The sequence below is a fragment of the Geotrypetes seraphini genome, chromosome 7, assembly GCF_902459505.1.
Source record: "Geotrypetes seraphini chromosome 7, aGeoSer1.1, whole genome shotgun sequence".
NCBI lineage: Eukaryota > Metazoa > Chordata > Amphibia > Gymnophiona > Dermophiidae > Geotrypetes > Geotrypetes seraphini.
In genome coordinates, this window is record NC_047090.1 from 68951321 (window position 1) to 68975415 (window position 24095).

Genomic DNA, 24095 nt, shown 5'->3' on the forward strand with positions numbered 1-24095 from the left:
TATAAATATCAATGTTTTGGTCCTAACCTCTGGAATGCTCTTCCTCCTACCTTGTATTTAGAGCCTTCTGAAAGCAAATTTAAGTCACCCTTAAAAATCTGGGTCTTTTCCCAAGCTGTTTCTCTGCCTGATATATGACTTTAAAATTTCTGGGCAGCTACTGGCTTTTTTCCTTTTATGAGGGTGTCCAATTTCCCCTGTCTATCAAATCCTTCCTTCTTGTTTCCAAGTAAATACAGTAAAACCTTGGATTGCAAGTAACTTGGTTTGCAAGTGTTTTGTAAGACAAGCAAAACATTTTAATAAATTTTAACTTGATATACAAGCAATGTCTTGCAATACAAGTACATACAGTATACACACATCACAACTGAGCCAATGGTTCTTCTCTCTCAGACACTGCGAGGTCTTGCAATACAAGTACGTATCATATTTTTTATTAAAGTTTTTGGGTTATGGAATGAATTGTCTGAGTTTCCATTATTTCTTATGGGGAAATTTGCTTTGATATACGAGTGTTTTGGATTACAAGCATGTTTTAAGTGTATTTTGTATTAAAGTTTATGGGTTGTGGAACGAATCTGAGTTTCCATTATTTCCTCTGGGAAAATTTGCTTTGATATACAAGTGCTTTGGATTACAAGCATGCTTCTGGAATGAATTATGCTTTCAAACCAAGGTTTTACTGTATATAGTTATTCGCATGTTTCCTAGATAACATTGTGCTAGTTATACTACCTCTGTGTTGTCACTCTATTGACTTTGTATTGATTGTGGTTGTTTTAATGTTTTGTTTTGTTTTCTGGAAATGTTAGAATCTATTGCATACCAGTATCTTGTAAACTGCCATAATGATATAACAAATGCAAAACCAGAGCAATACAATGCAAAACATGCAAGAACCATGTAATGCAATTAGCTGAATAGTTGGGGTCTTTCTACAAACTGGGGGAGCATCTACAAACTTCCAACGCCATTGGGCTATTATCAGCAACAATACTGATTATTACTCCTGGCGGAATTCTGCACATTCGAGATAGCGGCTCATATAAACAGTTGGGTCTAAGCCAGCACAAGAGGAGAAAGTGATCCACTGTGCAACGGGTCACTTCCTCATCTATTGCCTGTGTTTGCAATGAATTCTGCACAGCATATGTGGAATTCTATGCGCTCCGAGGGGGTGAGGAATTCTGCACAAATCCTGCATTTGCAGAATTCCACCAGGAATAGATTATCCAGGTGAAAAACTAGTTTTTACTTGAATTATGGACAAGTAAGCACACCACAATTACAACAACTAATGTTGATAAAAAGGCAGTGTCGTCGCGAAGAGGAGGAGGAGCAGGAGTAAGAGGTGTTTTCTGTACCTCATGCTCTCGACTTTAAGGTACGTGGCACGGGGCCTGGAGGGGGAAGGGGGCCTCCAGTAGAAGAGGAAGTGGGCATCCCTCCTACCTTTTTCTTCAGGGGAGGTCTTTCCGGGCAAGGGAGTGGGCATTCCTCCTGCCATATTTTTTGGTTTCGGGGGGGGGGGGGGCTTTTTTAATGGGACAGATGATGCGTGTTTAAGTCACGCAGAACATCTGTTCCATTAAAAAAAGCAGAAGTCCTGACAGCAGTGACAGGAGGCTGCTTTCCTTGTCACTATTGTTAGGGCTCTGCCATGTGTCAATTGCTCACTGAGCGACTGAGTCGGTGTGTTTGCGTGCAAATCATTTGCATGCAAACTTAATAGTGAATCAATTGCTGTTGGAAAATTGGCCAGAGAATTGGCCAACAGCGATTGAGTTACTATCTTTAGTGAATTTAGCCCCAAGTCCTAAAAGCCTAATACAGCACCTAATGAGAAAACGGAACAGTGAGACTACAGCAAGATTCCTACACAGAAACATTCCAGTTAATAAATTCAGAATGAAATGCTTTTTTCTACCTTTGTTGTCAGAGTATTTTATTTTTCCATTTGATCGCAGTGTCTTTCGTTTTTCACGACTTTTTTTTCTTCTATATTTGCAGGGTGTCTTGCCCATTTGATATATCTTCTCTTTCCATGTCCACCTTCTCTCTGTCCAGCATCTACCCTCTGTACTCCTGTGATCAGTATTGCCCTTCTGTGTCCCCAACACCACTCCATCCAACACTTTCCCTCTGTGTGTCTATCTCTATCCTCCCCTCCATGCCTGGCATCTCTTCTCTGTGTATCACCTCTCTATTCTTTTCTGCCCACAATCCCTACCCTGTGGCTTATGTCTCCCACTCTCTATTCTTTGCTCTCCCCCTGCGGTCCACATCTCTACCTCCCTGAGGGGAAGATTCTCAAAACTTCACAGTAAAATCCGACGGACCACTACCGAGGTCGCTACTGTAACAATTAAAAAAAATCGAGTCACTCTCAAAAGACCCCGCATGCAAATGAGGTTCGCAGATTTTCACATAAGCTCACTAAATTTAATTGAGTCGGTGGTGGTAGCGATCATCACATGTGTAGAATACGCACGCATATATATATATATTAAAAAAAAATCAAAGATCGCAGCAAGAGAGGTGCCCACTCTCTCCCGCACAACCTCTGAACACCCACCCCTGGCAGCGGAAGAGGCACCCACTCCTTCCATGCTCGCACAACCTCCAGACATTCACACCTGGCAGTAGTAGAAATGCCCACTATTTCCCACTGCGCTTACACAATTCCCCAACTATTATCCCTCCCCCCCAGCAGGAGGAGGGATGCCCACTTCCTCCTGCCATCACCCAATCCCCCTCCAACAACTCCCTCTGTGCCCCTGATGATCCCCCCTGCCCCTCCCTCTCCTATTCAGGGAGTTCGGCCGGAGAGACACCTACCCCGCTCCAGCTGGCAGGCTCACCTCAGCAGGGTAGGTGTCTCTCCGGACAAACTTCCTAAATAAGGGAGGGAGGGGCGGAGGGTCATCAGGGGCTCAGAGGGAGTTGTTGGAGGGGGGTTGGGTGACGGAGAGAGAGAGAGAGTGAGCATTATTGACGTATGCTATAACATCAGACACTTTGGCCGTTTGGTATTTCTCTCTTCAACTGCTTCACACAGATACTACATATTAATACAAAAAAAAAAATTTACACAGGAAGTGTTTTCAAGAAACTAGAGATTACAGAGTAATTTTAGGGCTTTTCTCTTGAGCTGCTCCTTATCAAGTTAAGCAGCATTACTGAATCCTGCAATCCAGAACATTGCAGGCTGTTGGTAATTTTAAAGATTTTTTTTCTTTTTTCTTTTAAACTTGAACTTATTTACCTGTATGAAGTTTTTACTGTTTTCATCCTTATTCTCAAAAATGATGTTGCTGTCAGAATCAGTGGCTGGCCTGCAACAGAGAGAGAACAAAAGAGGATGTTGGACACAGGAAAAGAATATTATTACAAACTTATTCTCTGAGATCTGAAGCTGTATAGTAGCTGGGATATTAAGAGGTTCCCTTATCAACCAGAGCAATAGTTACACCGTTGTGATCATAAATTTTCATAGCCCTGGTAGAATTTATCTATAATGTGCACCATTTGTGAAAAATATGAGTGACCAAGAAAAACACATTTCTTTTATTTTTAATGTGTTTCAAATCACAATCATTAAATTTATTTATTTAAAACATTTATAAACTGCTTAAAATCTAGGCGGTGAACAGGAAGAACATACATAATATTAAAAACAAACAACAGTACACAAAGCAAATATCAACTAAACCCAAGAATGTTATAATAACATACTAGTTTAGACATCGAGCATAACAGAACATCATGAAAAGCAATGGCCACCATATAAACATCACATAAAGGCATCTACAAATAATTGTCTTTAGCTGTTTCTTAAATTACATACGATTTTCACACAATCTCAAAGCCCCGGGAAGAAAATTTCAATGTTTTACTCCAACAATAGAAAACATGGAATTCTTTGTTTTCATATAATGAATTCTATCTTCCTTGACATTAATCAGCTGCATCTCAACCTCAGATCTCAATTTACAGGCTGGTTGGTAAATTTCCCAAAGATTTAGGAAACATACTGGAACAGATGAGTAAAACACTTGATGAACAGTGGAAAGCACTTTGTACAGTAATCTCTGTTGGACAGGAAGCCAATACAAGGATTTTAAAATCAGAGTAATATGATCTGTTTTTAGGCACCTACTATTAATCTTGCTGCAGAATTCATTAATAGCTGTAAGAATTTAATCTTTGTCTTAGTCTATTTCCTGGAGGGTCTCTCTAAGTACTGCACCGGACATCCTGCATTCGTGTATAAGATTTTTGTTACCGACATGCATCACCTTACACTTATCCACGTTAAATCTCATTTGCCATGTCGCGGCCCATTTTTCAGCGGGTTTATGTCCCATTGCAGGTCTTCGCAAACCTCCTGCTTCTTCACTACTCTAAATAACTTTGTATCATATGCAAATTTAATCACCTCACTCGTCTACCAATTTCCAGGTCGTTTATAAATATGTTGAAGAGCACGGGTCCAAGCACCGAACCCTTGCATCACTCCACTGGTAACGCTTTTCCAGTCTGAGTATTTTCCATTTACCCCCACTCTCCGTTTCCTATCCGCCAGCCAGTTTTTAATCCACGTGAGTATTTCACCCTCGATTCCTGGCTCGCAATTTTTTGAAGTAGTCGTTAATGCGGAACCTTGTTGAATGCCTTCTGAAAATCCAGATATACGATGTCGACCGGATCACCCTTGTCTATCGGCCTGTTTACTCCCTCGAAGAAGTGCAGCAAGTTTGTCAAGCAAGATCTTCCTTTGCTGAAGCCATGCTGGCTGGTCCTCATCAGATTGTGTCCGTCAAGGTGATCAATGATGCAGTCCTTTATCAGCGCCTCTACTATCTCTCCTGGTACCGAGGTCAGACTCACTGGTCTGTAGTTTCCCAGATCTCCACTCGAATCTTTCTTGAAGATCGGTGTAACATTTGCCACTTTCCAGTCTTCCAGAATCCTTCCTGATTTGATCGACAATTGCTTTAATTTTTGATTCACCTTCGTATAATCTATTTCTATGAGGTTTACGCCACCTTCAGCTGTAGGAATGTACATGGAGGAGTTTTCTTGATCAGACATCCAATTTTTCAAGATATTTAAGAGGCCAGTCCCCAATTCCAAAATTATATGGAAACCTATGCAGGTTCAAACACTGACTGTTTAAATTGCACAAAGCTTAATTAGATGGGATTCTGTACAAACAGAATGCTCCACAGCTCAAAAGGAAGATGTTAGCAGTGCAGGAGAAAGGAACAAGAGAAAAATTATTCTTGCAGCAAAAACAATTTTGTACTTCGGGCCATTTCTTATCTCTGGTACATATGTTATGCAGGGACCTGGGGCAGTTGACCTTTTAGACTGTAGGTAAAAACAGTACCTCCAGTCCTGGCCAACCCAAGAAAAGAAATCAAGCCTAAGAACCACTACATAGTTGGCCTCCTTTACATGCGTCATATGTTTTAGGACTTAAGTTCTAGCTAAATGAAAGATTTCATTAGCTCTGCAGACTGTTATCATAGAAAGTAAAAACAAAGTTCTGTTTTCATGAGACCTGTTCAAGCAGAAGAGAGGGTTGAAAGGTAACAGACTAATGTACAGTTTGCATTTTGACACTAGTTGATGAATAGTTTGTGTATCTGGCTGATTTTTAGGCGTATTTTACCCAAGCGACAGTGCCTATTGCAGAAGCTCCATCTATCTCTCTGTCTATATGTATGTATAGATAAAGCCCTCCAAAAATGTTAGCACTCCAGTATTAAAAACACCACATCAAAGGCCAGGAATTGTAATTCTTAAAGTGAAAGAAAAGCCTTAGACATGCATAGATGTGTACCTACAATCTACCACCCAAGCATCACAGGCAGAAAAACTTTTGCAAGAATTTACTAAAAACTGGCAGGTGGGAGCAAAACATACATAGCCAAGGCAGCTAAATTCTGTGGAAAAAAACACTAGCAGGGAAACAGGCTGACAATTGTTTTGTGGTACACAACCACTGCTTTAGGGCCTTAAGCACCAACAAGACAGACTAATGAATTGTAGAAACCAACTGCCACTTACTGTCCCACACACTTGTTCTGTTCAGCGCCTGTTACTATAAGACGACACATCCTACCAAGTTTTTTCACACCCAGTCTCTCCTAACAAACATGCATGAGTTTGCAAATGGAAGAAAAGGAAATATAAAATTCAAACAAACAAAACTGTGGAAACTCAATGTTCACGGACCTAAAGTTGTAGTTTATTCAAAGAGTCTTAACAACAACATCGAAGGACCCAATACGGGCCATGTTTCGGCTAAACATGCCTTCTTCAGGAATCCAGATGTAATAATGCAGTCTTTGAGAAATGTGGACAAAATCTAGAAAACCAATTGTAGAAACTGAGAGCTGAATGAAAACTAGCAGTGCTGGAAGCAGTACTAAAGAAAGATTTTGTGCTCCATTTTCTAGATTTTGTCCACATTTCTCAAAGACTGCATTATTACATCTGGATCCCTGAAGAAGGCGTGTTTAGCTGAAACATGGCCCGTGTTGGGTCCTTCGATGATTAAGGTGGATAAAGATTTTATTGTGATTTTAGTTTTTGTTGTTGTTGTTAAGACTCTTTGAATAAACTGCAACTTTAGATCCGTGAACATTGAGTTTCCACAGTTTCGTTTGTTTGGATTTGCTCTTCTTCTTCTGTGGAAATTTGGGTCTTCTTGCTTTTGCCGTTCTTTTGATGTACTGTTGACCCAGAAAGGGAACTATATCATTTTGTCACACTACTAAGCATGCATTTTTCTAAGTGTATAGCTTCTCTCTCGTACATTACTTACAAGAAAGACTGAGAGAAGACACCTTCTTCGTCGTCGTCGTCGTCACTGGAATCCTCATGGGATCCATTGCACTTGCTACTTGATATCTCACATGAAGTGCTCCATTCCACAGAACTGGTCAGGATTGGGGGAGGGGCATTTGCTTCCACATCATCAATCATGCCCAGTTCATCGTGCAGGTCTTGCTCGCAACTGGATGACACTTGTTGCACCTGAGAAGTATCAGATATTTGTTTGCTGGGAACTGGACATTGATGCTTTTCAATCCAGGCATTGTAGTAGCGGACAATGTTCTCATGGTTCAACCGGGAAAGCAGGGTGACTTCTCCTTTAATTCTGCGGAACTGTTTGCTAGTGGGATTGATCTGAACACGCTTCACAGCGTAGTAACAGCCATCTAGCTTGTTCTGCACCTAATAACAAAAATAGAGCATTCTCAGCCACTTATCTAGCAATGAAAATGCACAGTGAAGGCAAAGAAAAACTAGAGAATTGTTCAGAGACAGAAGCAACAATGAACACACACTGCTTTAACTAGGGCTTATCCATCAATAAAATAAAATTTTAAAAGGACATGGAATTTCACCAAGATTTATCCAGCAGTAAGTACACAAACAAGCTAATGTAAAGATATTAGGTTCCTTCAGAATACCTCATTTTTTTCTGCAATCTTTCCCCCCAACCTTCTGTTTACACATTATACACTTACCTAACAGTGGTAGAAATCCTGGAATCCCTCCTCCCTTGCCCCACTTATGTTTATTAGGTACTTGATATACTGTCTTTTAATTTACAGAATCAAAGTGATAACAAATCTAAAACAATAGTACCAACTGAAAGAAAACCACAATGTGCTGACAGGTAAGCTGAAAAGGGAGCAGAGTAGGGAGTAACAAAAGAGTTTACAGCTACCACTAGCCAAGACCTCCATCCCTTTGGCCACATCATGTAAGGCCAAAGTGAAAAGGTGAGTTTTCAGAGAGGCCCTAAACTTTTCTGTTCAGAGAGATGGGGAAAAAGATTTCCAGAGAGAGGGAGCAATACAGAGACAAGATGAATGCCATGTGGCCTGAAAGTCGAGAGCAGTGGATGGGGACATGTGGAAAGACAATTTTGAGACAAGGAAACATAGAAACATAGAAAAAGACGGCAGATAAGGGCTGCGGCCCATCTAGTCTGCCCACCCTAATGACCCTCCCCTATTTAGCTCTGTGCAGAGATCCCACGTGACGATCCCATTTCTTCTTAAAATCAGGTACGCTGCTTGCCTCGATCACCTGAAGTGGAAGTCTATTCCAGCGATCAACCACTCTTTCGGTGAAAAAGTATTTCCTGGTGTCGCCGTGCAATTCCCCGCCCCTGATTTTCCATGGATGTCCTCTTGTCGCCATCGGACCTTTGAAAAAGAAGATATCTTCTTCTACCTCGATATGGCCCGTGAGGTATTTGAACGTCTCGATCATGTCTCCCCTCTCTCTGCGTTCCTCGAGTGAGTATAGCCGTAATTTATCCAGCCGTTCCTCGTACAGGAGATCCTTGAGTCCCGAGACCATCCGGGTGGCCATTCACTGGACTGACTCAAGCCTCAGTACATCCTTGCGGTAATGAGGCCTCCAGAATTGTACGCAGTATTCTAGATGGGGCCTCACCATGGATCTATACAACGGCATAATGACTTCAGGCTTGCGGCTGAAGAAACTCCTACGTATACATCCTATGATCTACCTAGCCTTAGATGAAGCCCGCTCCACTTGATTGGCAGTCTTCATGTCTTCACTGATGATTACCCCTAAGTCCCGTTCTGCAACAGTCCTTGCTAGGATCTCGCCATTTAGGGTGTAAGTCTCGCATGGATTTTGACTGCCAAGGTGCATGACTTTGCATTTCTTGGCATTGAAACTCAGTTGCCAGGTCCTAGACCATTGCTCCAATAGGAGTAGGTCGTGTTTCATATTGTCCGTTGTGCTCTTGCTTGTTATATTACACAGTTTGGCGTCATCGGCGAATAACGTTATTTTACCGCGAAGCCCCTCAGCCAAGTCCCTTATAAAGATATTGAAAAGGATCGGGCCCAAGACCGAGCCCTGCGGCACTCCGCTGATCACTGCCGTCGTTACGGAGGGGGTGCCGTTCACCACCATCCTCTGAAGCCTACCACCAAGCCAGTCCCCAACCCATTTTGTCAAAGTGTCACCTAATCCTATAGAACTCATTTTGCACAACAATCTGCGGTGTGGGACACTATCAAGGAACGCAGAACACAGGAGAGCACATATGGGGTAATAAGGGACGATAAATAAGCAGGAATCCCCGAGTACAAAACCTTGTGGGCTAGTGTTAAGATCTTATGCTGAATCCTAAAATTAACAGGGAGCCAGTGGTGTTAAACTAATAATGGGGTAATGTGATCATAGCAGTAAGTGTGTGAGAGTAGCCTAATTGAGGTATTTTGAACAGACTAATCTCCTGAGAAGGGAAAACCTACATAGAGAATGTTACAGTAGTCTAATCAGGATGCCACATGAGAACAGAGAAGGGTGGTTCATGCAGTTTTATCTAGTAACTAGCACAGAGGCAGAAAATGAGATCTGACTATAGAAGTCACTTGAAAGTTGAAAGACAGCCTCGAGTCGAGAGTCCTACCAAGATATTTAAAGGCATCCACCAAGGTTAGAGGGGTACTGCATAGCATTGGAACAGAAGGTGGATAAAACAGATGACCAGGTATCCAAAAGGCCATAGTTTTTGAGAAATTAAAGAGAAGGTGATCAAAATGTTTGATTTTGTTAAAATGAAAAATTGATAAAGAAATAAAGAAAAAAAGAAAAAAAGAGAAGGTGATGAGATGATAAACCAGATGTTAATAGAGTTTAAGCAGGACTGAAAGGCAGAGAGGTTGGGTTTATAAGGTTCAGGAATAGACTCTCAAAGGATATTGTCTGGATAAAAGCATCTTCAACCAGGACTAAGAAAAAGGTTGCAAAGCAGGGGTGATAAAACTGGTCCTTGAAGAACACCACAAGCTAATGGGTGTGAAGCTGAGGTAACAAGACCATGAAAGACTGATCAAAAAGAAAGGAGTCAAACCACTTATATACTATTCCAATGATGCCTATGGAGTGAGTCGAGAAAGTAGACAAGGATGATGGATGAGGTCAAAAGCTGCAGTTAATCTAGTGATTCTACAAGTATAGCATCACCTCAGTTGAAAGCAGAGTGAAGATCATTCAGAAGGGATGCAACTACTGTTTCTGTGGAATGACCTAGCCTAAAGTTTGACTAACATGGGTGCAAAATATGCATTGCCCTCTATATGTTGAAGTAACTGAGAAAAGCCAACATGTTCCATAAATTTTGAAAGAAAAGGAAGGTTACAAATTGGTCTGTAACCGGCTAATAGCATCTCTCCTCCTCCCATCAGTTAGCAATGTTTTAAGCATATGGCCACTTGCGTAGTGAAATGAATTCTGTCTTTCTTCCCCCTAAGCATGCACTCTTCTGCCTCTTTCTTCCTCCTCCCACATACACATAATTCTTCATGCTCCCTTATTACAGATTACAATTTTCAGAAAACTTCTTCCAATATAGCAATAATTGCTCTGAATAACTACATGGTCAGATTTCCTACCCCCCTCAGCCCTTTCTTCCATCTTTGAGAGAGACCAAAGAATAACCAGACACACAAATTCAGGTTAAAACAATAAGGCTTTATGGAGCTCTTAGTGATCTGTTAAATGGTAGAATCTGAACCAAGAGTCTCTCTGAGCCACAGGTGACAGCCCATCTTATTTTATTACTTCATTAAGATCTACTGATATATTTGGTTCATTGGTCATGTGATTTCTAGTTATTAGTAATTTTCTCTAACATTAGTAACTCTATACTTGAGCTGCTTATGACAAATGGGAATTTATGTTTCAGCACAGAATTTTCAGAACAGAGTAAGTTAAATAAAAAAAATCACAAAGGTATACTTTTTGGTGCATATGATGAACATCTATGGGCATGATTTTAAAAATTAAGAAATTGTCATCATATCAATGCCTATATGCTGATACAAGTTTGCTGCACTTGTATAGATGCATTCTCAGTTTTGGTTGCTTTACCTGGATGAAAGTATGCAGAAAAGCTGGTCTATTGTGTTCAGATTTTTGCTTGACCTAGGTGGAAAAGTGCACAGAATAGTTGTGCACTGTTCTACTATTTGGTTTGAAGTACATTGGTTTGTGCAAGTTCTGCAGACCAATTTGGAATATAGTGATTTGTGCACAAGTTCTGGAGATCCAATTTAGTGTACAGAAATGCCTTATTTTCTTTCTTCACAATGTTTGATATACTGCAAAGGAGGCATCAATGGTGACTGTGGTTAACAGCTAAAAAAAAAATTAAAGGAATAGGCTGAATAAAAAAGAAAGGAGGAAATGAAAATAAGTGTAAACGAGGAGGGAAATGGGACAAAGAATTCAGTAAAAAAAAAGATAGGTTTTTGAGAAGTTACTTAAATGTTTGAGAAGAGGGTTCATATTTAAGGTAAGGAGAAAGGGTATTTGAGTTTGGGGCCAAGGTGGATGAAGGCCATTTGAAGGAAATGGTGAGAAGTAAATGAGAGAGTGAAGGCAGGGTAAGAAAGAACAAAGGGAACGTGGAGGAGTGTAAGGGATAAGCAGATTGTTGATTTAGGCGGATGCAGTATGAGAATGACCTTTAAAGACCAGGACAAGAATTTTACATTTGATGCGGGAAGAAATAGGTAGCAAGTGCTAAGATTGAAGAAAAGAAACATGATCGAAACGGTAGGCACAAAGTAGCAGTTTCATAGCAGTTGACTGAATGAGCTGGAGACAATTTAGAGAGTAAAGAGAAAGTTCTGCATAGAGAGAATTCAGTAATCAAGGTGAGTAATAACCAGAGTACAGAGAACAGTATTGGGAGGAGGGGGGGAGAGTGATAAACAGACACAGTTTGATACATAGCAAAGAAAGAGGATCGTATGACAGCATCAATCCGAGACTTAAATGTGGTTACCCAATTTTGCTTTTGCTGGTCATGTGTTTTTAGGTCCATGGAGCAGGACAAGATGAAAAAAGTAGAGAAAATAAATAGAGAAGAGAATGGGGCAACCAAACAGAAGGGATGAAAAGAATGCCAGGTGCTGAGGCCTCATAACAGACAGCTCCAGCAGCGCAATTTTTGCCCAAGGGCAACACTGATCAGGAAGCCAGAGAGACATACGGTGCATTACTTCTAGTGCTACACATTAATTGAAGTTAATGCTGAGATTAAAAAAATAATAATAATCGTCCCACCCCTGTCACTTGCGTGACTGGCATCACGCCCTGAACTTCCCTCCCTTGCCAGCTCCACTATACCTTCAAAGTTGTTTAGACAGTGACCTGCTTTGGAGGCTCCCTATGATGCAATTTCCTGTTTCCTCAGGGGCAGGAAGGGTCAGAGGGAGCTTCCAGAGCAGGCAGCAAGCAGTGTATAGATATTGCTGCACCACTATGTAAGCATCTTTGAAGGTAAAGGGGAATAGGCAAGGGAGGAAATTGAAAGAAGAGATGCTGATAATGCTGCTGACAGGGGTAGAGGGAAATTATGTTGGCCCACAGGGGGATGGTTGAGGACAGAGAGATGTTGGACGAGGAAAGACAGAGAGAAATGGAAACAGAGCAGAAATAAGATGCTGGCAGGCTGAAATCAGGGAAGGGGGCAAAAACAGGAAAGAGAGAAGGATATATGCTGGACCTGGTGGTGGGGTGGGGATTGAAGGAAGGAAGGGAGAAAAAAAGAGGGTAGACTTTGGACTTTTTTTTATAGAATAAGCTCCAGATAAAATGGTTCTCTTTGCTCATAAGTTAGACTCATAAATCTAGGCAAATGAAAGACTAAATTTATAAGCATATCCTCTAAGCTCCTAAATTAAAAGTGAATTTTTGTAAACCTAGGCTCTTATGTTTGGCTGAAAATAGGGCATGTGTATGCCAGTTACACACATTTTTTATGTTGACTTTTAGTTCTACATGTTCATATGGATTAATTATGAGTAGATATTAATAAATTTCTTAGAAAATTCTGGAAAGAAATCTAACTGGCAAGGAGCACAGCGTCACCACCCATTTTTGTGAATGACGATTCCATTAATCTTCAGAGAAATATAGGCCCAGCACATGCTACAACTGCAACTATCCTACTAATCTGTCAATTTTAAAGATAGTCTGCACGGTTTATACCTTATCAGTATAACCTTAAGTTTCAGCAGATAATTTTTCTGGGATCTACCTTGATGACATCTCCAAATGCACCTTTCCCCAAAAGCTGCAACTCTTCAAATTCATTCAAATAGCGGGAAAACTGTGGCTGTGCAGGTGTGTAGAGTGAAGTGCTGGAAAGCATGTTTCTTGGTATCACTGTCTCGATGAAGTCTGCCCCCATGTAATCTGGAAAGGAAAAGGAGGCCTTTGTATCAATGCAGGAAATATACCTTTCTTTTTTGTATTCAATCTGCTTGTGCAGCTATGAAATGTGCCCTTTTGGGCACACTGCCAAAGAAATTTGCAGCATATCATACATTTATTTCTACCGATTTTCTTTTGGAATCTAAACGCATGTGAAAAGTCTGTGCTCAATACTCAGTTAACGGTGCCCAGAATTTTGCGCTATGTCTGGAAATTTAATGCCAGGTCATGTCTGGGCTTCAGTATCAAATTTCCAGATCTCTGGAGCCGGCTACACTATTCAGCATTTAACCAGCTATGAAGAGCCACAAAGACTTATGCCGTCTTACTTACGTGGATATCTGGGCCAGTTAAGTGCTGAATATCAGCATTTAACTGGTGAAGTGCCAGCTCCGCCCCAAAAATGCCCCCAAGATAGTCGTTTTTCAGTCACATAGTAACATAGTAAATGATAGCAGATAAAGATCTGAACGGTCCATCCAGTCTGCCCAGTCATAATCATTACACATTCTTTTATATTTCTGTGCAAGAGACCAGTGGTTCCCAACCCTGTCCTGGAGGAACACCAGGCCAATTGGGTTTTCAGGCTAGCCCTAATGAATATGCATGAAGCAAATTTGCATGCCTATCACTTCCATCATATGCAAATCTCTCTCATGCATATTCATTAGGGCTAGCCTGAAAACCCGATTGGCCTGGTGTTCCTCCAGGACAGAGTTGGGAATCACTGCAATAGACCACAGAAGTCCACCCAGTACTGTGTTTAGGTTCTCACTGCTGGAGTTACATCAAAGCCCACTCCGGCCTATCCTAACCATCCTGTCACTGGAGCTTCTATCAAAGCCTCCCCAGCTCACCCTAAACCAAATCATCATATACGGATGCCCAGTACCGGCCTTTCTTTTATACCATTCATTTTCTAATTCGAGATCTCTGTTCATCCCATGCTTTTTTGAATTCCGTCACCGTTTTCATCTCCACCTCCACCTCCCTCAGGAGGGCACGCCATGTATCTACCACCTCTCAGCGAAAAATAATTTCCTAACATTACTCCTAAGTCTACTACTCTGCAACCACACATCATGCCTTCTAGTTTCACCATTTTCCTTTCTCTGGAAAAGATTTGTTTAGGCGCTGACCAGTAGCACTAACCAGTTAAGTGCCGCTGAAAATGATCGATTAGCCCCGAACAGGTGATTTAACTGGCAAGGAGCCGTTATTGGACAGCTAAATTGCTTTGAATATTGATGCATCTGCAGGTAAGCAGCAACACTTCAGTTAAACAGCATGACAAATGCAAGTACAATAAACAAGAATTAGTAAGGGCCAAGGGGTAAAGTGTCATGCATTTGATATACAGTGGTACCTCGGTTTACGAGTGCACCAGTTTGCGAGTGTTTTACAAGACGAGCAAAACATTCGCAAATTTGGTGCTTCGGAAACCGAGCTTGCCTTGATTTGCGAGCGGTGCCCCCCACGATCCGGCACCCTCCCCCCCGCGATCCGGCATCTCCCTGCTCATGTCGCACCCCCCCCCCCGCCGCAATCTGAAATCCCCCAGCACCCACCCGAACACGCTGCTTACCCCCATCTGGCCATCTGGTTCCTTCGCAGAAATTGTATGTGACCACAAACAGAAGTAGCAAGATCTATTTAGTCTGTCCATTCTCCCTTTCAGCTGCAAACTACAGTTAGCTGGAGGACTTGTGCTATTTCTGTTGGGCTTGGCTATATTCATTCCCTTTGTCTTTCATTCCCTTCATCTTCTTGTTTGACCAAAATCTGATTTTCCATGCATCTGACTCAGTAAACCACAGAGACAGTTTGCCCCCCCCGCCCTTACTAAAGGTTTCCACCATTTCTTCCTTCTCACCCAGACTCCATTTTTTTCTGGGTCTATTCATATCACCATTTCTGTGAGTAGCTTTCCATTTCATAAATGATTGAAGGCTGGATTCTCTTATATTGCCAGTAAAATCTGACAGACCGGTCACAGCCATAAATGTAACAATTTCAAAAAAGACGAGTCATTCTCAAAGAACCACGCAAGCAAATGAGGATCACGGAGGGTCACCAAATTTGCATGAGACAAGTTGCTGGAGATAGTGATTAGCATATGCACAGAACAGTACACAGAAAAGGGCGTAAAAGTACATATGTGCCAGGAAAAAGCTATGCCATAGGCACACATATTGTGGGCGTGCCTTATTGGAGCGCAATATAGGCACACATCATACGTGTGCATCACATGCAGTTGTTCTGTTAATCATAGGCATGCCAGTGCTATTGGATGGAGGGGAGGTTTGTCAGCTTTCAACTAGCGCGCACAAGACACACCTCAACTAAACTAAACCTTAAGTTTATATACCGCATTCTCTCCATAATTATAGAGCTCGGCACAGTTTACAAGAGCTTAAATATAGGAAGTAAAAGGATAAAGGGGTTGGTGCTGAGTACAGTGGGGAAGAGAGGGTTACATTTTTGTGAAAAGCCAAGTTTTCAGGTGCTTACGGAATAATTGGAAGGAGCCCAGATTCCATAGTGGGACAGTAAGATTATTCCAAAGCCCTGTGATTCTGAAGAGGAAAGATTTTCCCAATTTTCTTGCATAGAGAATACCTTGATAGAGAGGGGAAGGATAGTTTATGTTTTTGGGTGGGCCTGGTGGAGTCAGGACTCGAGGAGTTATAAGATAGTGGAATTAGGGGAGGGAGGATGCCGTGAAGGATTTTAAAAGCTAGGCAGGTGCATTTGAAATGAACTATGGAAATTACTGGGAGCAAGTGAAGTTTGGCCAGAAGTGGGGAGACATGATCAACTTTGCGTTTTGCGAAAATCAACATGGCCGCAATGTTTTGGATTAGCTGAAGTCTTTGAAGACTTTTTTTAGTTAGACTTAAATAGAGGGCAGTACAGTAAGTAGTCTAGCCTGGAGAGGATGACAGATTGGACAAGGATGGCAAAATGTTGTTGGCGGAAGCAGGATCTTACTTTCCTCAACACGTGGAGGCTAAAAAAGCATGATTTTACCAAGGAGTTGAGATGGTCAATGAAGGAAAGGGAAGAATCGATAATGATACCTAGGACCTTGCTTGAGAACTTAAGCTGCAGTGTGGCGCCAGAGGGCAGTGAGAAGAGGGTGGGTAGCTGTTTTAATTTTGGGCTGAACCAGAGTTTTGGTACCCATGCCCGAGACATGTGCTTTTGAGATTTTTTTCCCCAAAAAACTATTATACAACTATACTACTATTTATGTGTGGGGTTTTTTGCTTTTTTTTTTTAATCATCAGCCACAACCAGAAACACACACCTGAAGCACGTTTTTCACAGTACAGGCACTTACAGACCAGCTGGTAATTTTTAATTGTCAAAAGCCGGCGCTGTGCTTAGAGAATCACCTGGCAAATGACCTCATTATAATACATTTGCATGGCAGAGTCAGATGCTGTTAGGAAGCTCAGAAAAGAAACGGCGAACCGTTCTGATAATCATGAGATAAAATACTGCCACGCTGAATTGGCTGGAGCCAATTTAGCAAACCTTTAAAGGCACGATAAGTTTTGAGAATCCAGAACTGACCTCTGACTTTCCTGCTTCCTTGAACAATTTACCCCCTTACTTACTCTTTGAATAAAAAACATCCATACTGATGTTCCCTCTGTGCCTTAAAGCTCATTGCTTTAATTTCTGTATTTGAGCTCCAAATCTAAATTTGCTGATTTAATTCATCAGCATAGGTAAAGCCATATATAGTCATTTCTTCCACCTGCTCCCAAACTTCTCCACCTTTGTTCATACTCTCTATCATCACTGGATATTTTGGAGGTTCTTTATGCATGAGGATATGTTCGTGGAGAGGTTAGTGAGGTTCGAGTCGGTCTCAAGGAGGACGAGGATGTCATCAGCGTAAGTGTAAAGAGTTTCAAGGGGGGATAGTTGGAGTAGTTTCAGGGAGGACATGTAAATGTTAAAGAGGATTGGGGAGAGGGGTGAGCCTTGTGGGACACCAGAAGTCGGGGTCCAGGGGGAGGATGAGGTGCCGCTCATGTTAACCATGTAAGAGCGTGAGCGCAAGAATTTGGAGAACCAATCAAGAACTATGGAGCTAATGCCTATCTCGGAGAGTTGGAAAATTAGAATGTCGTGATGGACAACGTCAAAAGCTGCGGAGAGGTCGAATTGTAGAAGGACAGCAAACTTGTTACGAGAATGCAGTTGCTGAACCTTAGAGATTAGAGAGGCCAATAGGGATTCAGTGCAGAAGTTGGGTCTGAAGCCATATTGGTAAGGTAAGAGGATGGAGAATCTTTCTAAGTAGGAAGAGAACTGGGTAGATATGATAGACTCGAGCAGTTTGGTGAGGAGAGGGATATTTGCTATTGGACGGTAGTTGGATGGTATGGAGGGGTCTAGGTCAGCTTTTTTCAGTAAAGGGGTCAATGCGATGTGTCCCATTTCAGTGGAGAATAGGCCTGATAATAGGGCAGAATTTATGAGTTTGGTAAGAGATGTGATGGCCTGTGCAGGGATTTTCTCAAATAGATAGGAGGGAAATGGGTCCAGGATTCAGTTGCATGATTTTAACTTGAGGCAGAGTTTAAGGGTCTGAGAATCAGATATGAGCTCGAAGACAGTGCAGGATCTGTCGGCAGGGATGGGGTTGAGAGCAGCTAGGGTGGGGTTGGGTTCGGGGGTCACCAGAGAATTGTAGGAGATTGCGGGCGGGAAGGAGCGCCTTAAGGTAGAGATCTTATCATTGAAGAATTTTGCTAGGACCTCGGCTGAAGGAGATGAGGGAAGAAGGGTAGAGTCATTTTTAGTGGTTAGGGAGCGCTAAATGTTGAACAATGTGCCATTCTGGTTTTTGGATTTGGAGATCTTGTCTTCATAGAAGTTCTTCCTTGCTTTTTTTAATATTGAGTTGTAGAGTTTGATATTGACTCTCCAGGCCTGTCTGTCAGATGAGGATTTGGATTTTTTCCATTTTCGCTCTAAGGCTCGACATTTTTGTTTCAGGTCTCTATGGAGTGGAAGGTACCAAAGGGCTTTATGGGGATAGGTGATGGATTTAGTGGTTTGGGGGGCGAGGGAGTGGTAGGTGGACTTGGAAAGGGCGATCCAGTTGTGCCAATTGTTTTCAGAGTCTGCAAGCTTGGGAATGGAGGGGAGGAGGTTGAGGAATTTGGTCCAGAACAGATCGCTCAAAATTTTTTTCCGGAAGGTAATAGAATTGGGGGATCGGGGTGGGGATCCGAGATGAGACATGAAGATGGGGAGGCAGAAGGCCCCTAGGAGATGGTCTGACCACGGGATGTGTTCCCAACGGGTGTCTTCGGCAGACATTTTATAAGCGGTGAGGTCGAGGAACTGGATGAGGTCTAGGGTGTGCCCTTTTTCATGGGTAGGAGCGGATGTGGGGGGGGAGAAACCTAGGGAGATGAGGAAGTCATTGAATTCTATCGTGTCCTTGCTGGTGGAGTCGTCAAGGTGGAGATTAACGTCTCCGATGATTAGTAATCTTTGGAATTTGAGAAAGGCATTAGTTATGGTCTCGAAGACAAGGTTAGAGGAATTGGACCAAGGGATAGGTGGACGGTATAGTAACAGGATGCCCAGTGGGTGAGGACGGAGCTCATCATTGATTGAGGCTAGCATATATTCTAATGAAGCGTGGGTACCTCTCTCGAGGAGCTGGACATCAAAGAAGGATTTGTAGAGGAGTGCCAGGCCACCTCCTTTGCGGTTGATTCTGGGTGAAAAGAGGCCTTGGTAGCCATGGGTGCAGAGTTCGTTTTGTGTGAAGAGGTCGTCTTTTGAGATCCATGATTCTGTGATGCACAGGAATCCAGGATCAAGGTCCTCAAGGAGGTCCTTCAGAATTTGAATTTTATTGCATGCGGATCTGGCGTTGCAGTAAAGGGTCGGGACAGGGGTGAGAGAGTTAGAGGCATGGCAGGGGAGGTTAGCATGGGGGACAGGCTTTAGAGAGGTGGGATTGACTTTGCGGGGGTTTTTTCTGGTGGGGTGATTCCTGGGGCGCGTCAGGGTGGGGATTCTGGTGCCAGGGCCAGAATTGTGACTATTTGAGGAGTCGAGCAGGTTGGGAGAGGGAGGGTTCAGGCAGAGGGAGGTGTTGAGAGATGAGCAGAGCAGGAGTATAAGGACCCAAAGGGGTGGCTTCATGGTGGTTTTTTTTTTTTTTTTTGGTCAGAAAAGAGCCTTAGCAATGGGCAGAGACTAGTAACTGGACAAATTCCAGCGGAGGGGCTTAGCGATGGCTAATTGGGTAAGAGCCTTTATAATGCAATCAAGTAAACTGTACAGATCACGATGGAATTTGAACATGGGAGACTTAAGCCAGGCAGGCAGAGTGGAGGCAGCGGACTGTTCAGCAGGGGCTTCTTCCACCATCACCTATTAAAATTCAAGGGGATCGCTGATGCAGCAGCGATACTCAAGCAGTGCCCGCAGCATCCTCATAACTCTTCCTCTGTCACGGCCCATTCAACCAGAAACAGGAAGTAATGTCATAGTGAAGGTGGACTCATTTAGATCATAGGGTTTGCTCCCATATGAGTTGTCATCCCAGGGGATCTTACAGAAAATACTGTTCCCCAGTACTGAGGTCTGTTCTTTAAATTTCTAAGTTTGATTTAGATATTTATATTATATTTCTATATTCCATATTAGATTGTATCAGCCTCCTTGTAGTGGGTTTTACCTATGGTGAAAGATTTTTTACCCTCTCCATAGTGATTGCTAAATTAGTTTTTGTTATTTTACACATAGTGGAGGCGGGTCACAACAGAGGAAATGTGCAAAGGCAGCCAGACACCACTTGAGAATCACTGCCACACTGGCTATCCCCTTGAATTTCAAAAGGTGATGGGGGGCTTTGGACCAGGGAAGAGAAGGAAAGACATCTACCTGCCGTGGCCCCCTACAGCTGCCCGGCTTGACCCCCCACCCCCTAATGCTCCTGATTTTAAACAGAGATATACTGGATTGGAGGGCATTTGGTGAACTTGGGGGTGGTGGGAAAGAAGGATGGAGGGAGAGATGCTGAATGGGAGGGAGGGAGAGAGATATGCTGGATCGGAGGGCAGCTGGGGAGATGTGGTCAAGGGATGGTGGGGAAGGTACAAAGAAATGGAGAGATGCTGGATGGAAGGGCAGTTGGGAAGAGAGAGAGATACCAGATGGAAGGGCATTTGGTGGGTGGGGAAATCGGGGAGGGGGCAGGAAGAAGAGGAACTGGGGCCCCCTCTTTAGTTTCTATACTAGGTCCCAGTAGGTCTAACAGTAGTCCTGACTAGGAGTTCTGCTCCCTTTGACCCGTTCTCCCCTTCCATTGCCCAAGGGGATTCTAATTCCCCTAGGGATAGGGAAATACCTAGTGTACCTGAATGTAGTACACCTACAGCTAGTACTGAGAAAGTTGCCAGCTAAATCCAAAAAATATATTCATTAAAGTCATGTTTACTTAATTGGCACATCTCTATACACAAACTTATAGAATTGCCTTTCACATGCTTGAAGGAATTATGTTTTAAGGAAACTAGAATCAGAGTTATTAGTTGAATATTTAGGGTCAATTTTAAAAAATGTAAACAAAATGCTAAATTTCAGTTCTTTTACATATAAATCATGCGATTAATCACACGATTAAAAATTTTAATTGATATACAGCCCTAGTAGATACACATCTTATACAGTGCATATATTACAGGTAGGCAAACATGGGCAGAGTCTAGGTAAGACTCACATTTGCATTTATAAAGAATAATGTAAGTTATGCATGTACATCCAGCATTTAATATGATCACTTACATCAGCTCTGTGGCTGGTTCTGCCCAAATTATATAAGCATTTTGTTTGTCAATACTAGTACTCTATAAAGGAAAATAGATTCCTAAGAATCTTTATAGAATAAGAACTGGGTCAGACCAATGTTTCATCTAGCTAAGAATCCTATTCACACTGGCCAATCCAGGTCATAAGTACCTGGAAAAAACCCAAATAGTAGCAAGATTCTATGCCCCCAACCACAGGGCAAGCAATGGCTTCTTCCCCCCATGACTATGGACTTTATCTCCAGAAACTCATCCAAACCTCTTTTTAAAACCAGCTATGTTAACCACTCCTACCTGGCCTCTTCCAGATGCCTTGTTATAGGCACACAGTTATAGAATTATCTATTTAATGTTGTGAGGCCAACAGTATATCCTCTTCTCTACTATTTTTTTAGCCCGTTACATTAACGGGTGCTAAAATAGATGTGTAGAGTTAGGCATTTTTTTTTCTTTCTTTCTCTCTGCCCCTTGTCTGACTGTCTTTTTCCTTTCTTTCTCTCTGCCCCCTGTCTGTTTTTCCTTCTCCCTTAATTTTACCTCCCCCATGTCCAGCAGCACCCCTTCCCTGCTCCCCCTGTCCAGTAGTACCCCTTCTCCCTTACCTGCTCACTGTCCAGCATCCGCTAGGCCAAGCAGCCTCGGGCTTTTGCTAGGCCGGCCCACTTCGCATTATCAAAATGGGATGGCCTAGCAAATGCCCCGCGGCTGCTGCCGCTTCTGATCCAGGGGTGAGAAGAAGAAGTGTTGTCAGAAGTCAACTGGTGTCGGAGATCGGGGCAGGAACGTTGCTGGGGAAACCGTCGCAAGCTTCACAAACCGCCAAAGGCTCCTACTGCACATGCGGAAACCACGGAGCCACAGATCAGGGATCACAGCTGCTTGAAGTTTCAACTGCGCATGCATGCTAAGGGTTTTATTATAGCGGATGGTGAAAAAGAGCACAAGCATAATACATCCACATTACCTTCAGGGCTCTCTTCCACAATAGGACTCTGCACAGGGGGATTAATGAAGCTGTGCTTCAGCAGTTGTTGTGTGTTCCACCTCTCCCTGTCTTCCAGGCAGACACATCTGGAGAAAAAGACATTGCAGAGGTATGAATTTTCTCAAATACTAAAACTGGCAACCTTTTCATTTTGAATAGGGCTGAACACACAGACTAGAAATTAGTATTATTGTAGTTTTTAGGGTAGTACAGGAGTACTTGTGTAGACCGTTTTATATTGCCTGCCCTCTGGCACCAAGCTGATTTATGGTGAAAGTTACATCCAGATTCAAATGCTGTTGCCAGTAGCTCTGTAATTTCACATATAAGCATCAGGGCATTGCTGTCAAGAAGTCTAATTTATTTTTTCTTAAATCAACCTCAACCACCTCAATAGACGCTACACTTTCAGCTTTCAATGATTCCACTGACTTTCTAGCAGACTTCTTACTACAAGACAAAACTGAATGAATAATATGGCCAGAAAAGAAGAGTAGATATTTAGACCAAACAAAAGATTTTTTTCAGGGAGTATTTCACAGACATTGTTTAGAATTGCTGATGCAAGGTGACAATAGAAAGCCAGTGGCATACGATGACATTTACAACAGATTCAGGGCTAGATTCTTAAAAATCTGCGTTAAAAACTGATGGGCCGCTGTAGCAGCCATTATTGTAGCAATTTTTAAAAAGTGAGTCATTCTCCAAACAACACTCATGCAAATGAGGTTGGTGGAGAGTAGCGAAGATTCGCTAAATCTGCAAGTGCCCTTTGGAGAGGCCTTCCGTTTACGTATCCCTCCACAAAATTCTGTCGTTATAAGAAGTTTCTTGAGAGAACCCTCTCGTTTCAGGCTGCTAAATTTAATGTATGGTTCGGTAAAATTATGTTAGAAGTTCCTTCTTATTTTTGATTTTAGAAAATTGTTAAAGACACAACTATTTGATAGGCTTGTATCATAATACTTATGTTTAATCTTCTAATTCAGTCCTTTATATTCATAATTTGATGTACTTTTATCTGCGTTGTATGTATCAGCATTATTTGTTGTGAACTGCCTAGAACCTTTTTGGTCTGGTGGTATATAAAAATAAAGTTATTATCATTATTCCATAAACCACACCCATCAAGTTGTCACTCCCATGCATTAATCACAAGTTCCCTCCATAAGTGCTGTGAACACTACCATCACTGCATCTCCAGTAAAACCCAGGGCACAGAAAATCCTGATCTATTAATTAAAGGCGTGGGGGGGGGGGCTTCCACATGGTAATACACATGTGAGCCACCAGGCTGGGCTGGTTCCCTGTCTGTTTCTGATCCATATTAGGATATTAATTACAAGAAAAATGTTATATAAAAACAAAAAGCATTTTACTTACTTCTTCAAGAAGTCTTGGAAGTCTGATGGCAGATCACTAGGGATGATAACAGGATACTCAACAACTACTTTGCTTTGGCTAAGAGACAGGAGCAACAGGCCTAGTTGCCATATATCTCCCTTTTTTCCTGATTTACTAGGCAAAGGATATTCACTAAACCGAACCTTTGTCTGCTCAAAAACATCTTCCTTACAAATATCTGCCAAGCGTTTGGAAAGACTGTAATCTGTTAGCTTTATGTTCCCTGCACTATCTAAGAGGACACTGGAAGCAGTTAACATCTTGTGTACCACAGAATTAGTATGCAAATAATCCAGGGCAGAGAGCAGTTGGGTGGCATAGAAACGGAGCTGCTCCATGGGAACCATCAGCTGTTGGCTAAGATAACATGATCTGAGATTGGATCCATTCACGTGCTCCACTACCACATGGACCAGGAAGCAGTCTTCTTGATCCTGGAAGTTCATGGCCATGTATTGTACCAGTCCAGGGTGCTTAAGTTTCAGAAGAGATCCAAACTCCGTTTCTGCTCCCCAAATCTGTTTGCAATAAAAACAAAAATAACTCACATTTTATGA

The 24095-nt window shown here is 42.3% G+C and overlaps 1 protein-coding gene across 1 annotated transcript in view; it reads right to left on the minus strand.

Annotated features, from left to right (window-relative positions):
- Positions 1-24095, minus strand: part of EIF2AK4 (eukaryotic translation initiation factor 2 alpha kinase 4) — a 271684-nt gene that overhangs the window by 163109 nt on the left and 84480 nt on the right. Inside the window, exons 9-13 of the mRNA XM_033953235.1 lie at positions 23518-24056; positions 22114-22220; positions 13121-13278; positions 6839-7251; positions 3269-3338 (exon numbers count right to left, since the gene is read on the minus strand). Of these exons, the coding sequence (XP_033809126.1) occupies positions 3269-3338; positions 6839-7251; positions 13121-13278; positions 22114-22220; positions 23518-24056 (1287 nt within the window). The remainder of the gene's footprint in view (positions 1-3268; positions 3339-6838; positions 7252-13120; positions 13279-22113; positions 22221-23517; positions 24057-24095) is intronic.